This window comes from Penaeus chinensis, chromosome 10, assembly GCF_019202785.1.
Source record: "Penaeus chinensis breed Huanghai No. 1 chromosome 10, ASM1920278v2, whole genome shotgun sequence".
In the NCBI taxonomy this organism is placed as follows: Eukaryota; Metazoa; Arthropoda; class Malacostraca; order Decapoda; family Penaeidae; genus Penaeus; species Penaeus chinensis.
In genome coordinates this window covers 10,461,580-10,464,079 of record NC_061828.1, presented here as the reverse complement: position 1 = coordinate 10,464,079, position 2,500 = coordinate 10,461,580, and the positions used below count along the sequence as shown (strand labels likewise).

The 2,500-nt window shown below is 30.7% G+C and overlaps 1 protein-coding gene across 5 annotated transcripts in view; it reads left to right on the top strand.

Annotated features, from left to right (window-relative positions):
- LOC125029481 (arginine-glutamic acid dipeptide repeats protein-like) overlaps positions 1 to 2,500 on the top strand; it is a 43,832-nt gene that overhangs the window by 30,673 nt on the left and 10,659 nt on the right. For 3 of the 5 annotated variants that reach the window (XM_047619385.1, XM_047619386.1, XM_047619384.1), the window contains exon 18: positions 1,869 to 2,048. The exons of the other annotated variants lie outside the window; for them this stretch is intronic. In XM_047619385.1, the coding sequence (XP_047475341.1) occupies positions 1,869 to 2,048 (180 nt within the window). The remainder of the gene's footprint in view (positions 1 to 1,868; positions 2,049 to 2,500) is intronic. 5 annotated transcript variants of the gene reach the window in all.

Sequence of the window (2,500 nt, the reverse complement as noted above, 5' to 3'; positions counted from 1 at the left end):
AAAATATACACACACACACACACACACACACACACACACACACACACACACACACACACACACACACACACACACACACACACACACACACATGTATACACACACATACATACATACATACATGTGACGTACGTACATACATACATACATATATACATACATATATACATACATATATACATACATATATACATACATATATACATACATATATACATACATATATACATACATATATACATACATATATACATACATATATACATACATACATACATACATACATACATACATACATACATACATACATACATACATACATACATACATACATACATACATACATACATACATACATACATACATACATACATAAATATATACATATTTATAGATATATTTAATTATATATTTATTTATTTTTAAGTATGAGTCTTGTATTGATAAAAGAAGAAAAAAAAAATGTTCATGTAAGAATTTTTGGCAGTTATTTTTAACATTTTTATTTTCCTTTTATTTTCTTTATTTGTAATTTGGCTCACTGAAGGCCTTTTGGTCACTTTACTGTTATTTTAAAGCACATTTCAAGGTGGTAATACTTAGTGTATATAACAGATAGAGATAGTTACAAAGAATAAGTTGTTTACAGTTTATAACCGTGTTTGGATAGATATAAAAACAGTTACAAGCATCTCTGTGGAAAAAAAAAAAGTAAAAAACTAACTAAGAGCATAATTTTTATTTACTTCTCAGAAAATTTTATGATGTTAGCCTGTCTTTTCAGCTTTGATGAGTAAAATATGTGTTTTGCACTGTTGACCTTTAAAGTGATGTGTGTTATTACTAATTTTCTGTTTTTGTTGTTATTGTTATTATTCATATTAAGATTATTTTTGTTGTTCTTATTATTGATATTATTGTTATTGTTATTATTAAATCATTTAAATATTTAATTATTTGATTATTATATAGTTATTATTTAATCATCATCATTATTATCATTCATCTTCATCATTATCATTCATCATCACTGTCATCTGTCTTTGTCATCGTCATTGTCATTGTCATCGTCATTGTCATCATTATTGTCATCATTATTGTCATCGTCATCATCATTGTCACCGTCATACGTCTTCTTTTTCAGTCACTCATTTTTGTTATGGTTATGGTTATAGTTATTGTTATTGTTTTTGCTATTGTTGTTATATTTATAGTCTTTGTTGTCATTATTGTAATTATTATTTTTATTATTGTTATTTTTATTATTATTAATATTATTATTATTATTATTATTATTATTATTATTATTATTATTATTATTATTATTATCATTATCATTCTTTTATTTGTTTTTTGTTATTGTTATTGTTATTGTTATTGTTATTGTTACTGTTATTGTCATTGTTATTGTTATTATTGTTTTTATTATTATTGTTCTTATTTTTATTCTTATTCTTATTCTTATTAGTTTTTGGACACCTATCAATTGATTTTACTTGTTAAATATTTGTTATTTATTGATACATTATTTCTATATGTAGTTTTTTCTTACATTGTTTTATTTATTTATTTTTTTTTTAATATTTAAAAATATTTTTTTCTTCATTTTTATTGGATTTTCTTATATGAATTACTCTCTATTGTTAATGATGTTATTTTATGTATTATCTTTTTTTTTCCTTGTTTACTTTGTATATCAAAGATATCCCTTTGTGAATATAGGACTTAGTTTCTGTAGGCATAGATAGCACACCTCAATGTTGTTTTTACAACATCACACTTGCAGCTCTAGAGCTCCTATCCATCTTGATGTAGGTGGCCTTTGTGTTCTCCAATCGTACTGGGTGATTGTTATATGTTGTGTGCAGGGTTACCAGCCACGACTCTGGGCCTGCCTGCTGCCGCTACTCCTTCGGACAACCCGCTGTCTGTGTCCACTGCTGAGAGGCTAGCCCTGGCCGACCATATGCACCGGATGCAGTTGATCAGCGAGGTTCATGCCCATACTCACTCCCATGCCCACACTCACCTCCACCTTCACCCAGGAGGTATGGATGTTGGATCACCATTACCACCCTCCCCTTCCCTCTTTTTCCCCTGTTCCTCTCCTTGGCCCTCATCTCCTCCCCTCCCCTTCTCATGGCATATACCTCTTCAGGCACTGCTCTGATATCACCCAAAGTTCTCTCTGCTCTTTGTGTTACCTATGCCACCACCATCACTACTGCCACTGCTACTACTGCCACCATTAGTTTACCATTGCCATTACTGCCATTACTACTACTGCCACTACTACCACTACTGCCACTGCAATCACCACCATTACTGCACCCACTCAAATACAGTGCAAACAGTCATGGTTTTAAACACTGTACTGCCATGCGTTTGGCATAAGGCGAGACAAGTCTCGCATAGTATGATATGGCACAAGTGTTTAAGCCAAGCTGGCACATAGTACAGTATGTTACTGACCACCACATTAGGTAGTAAATAAGTTCAC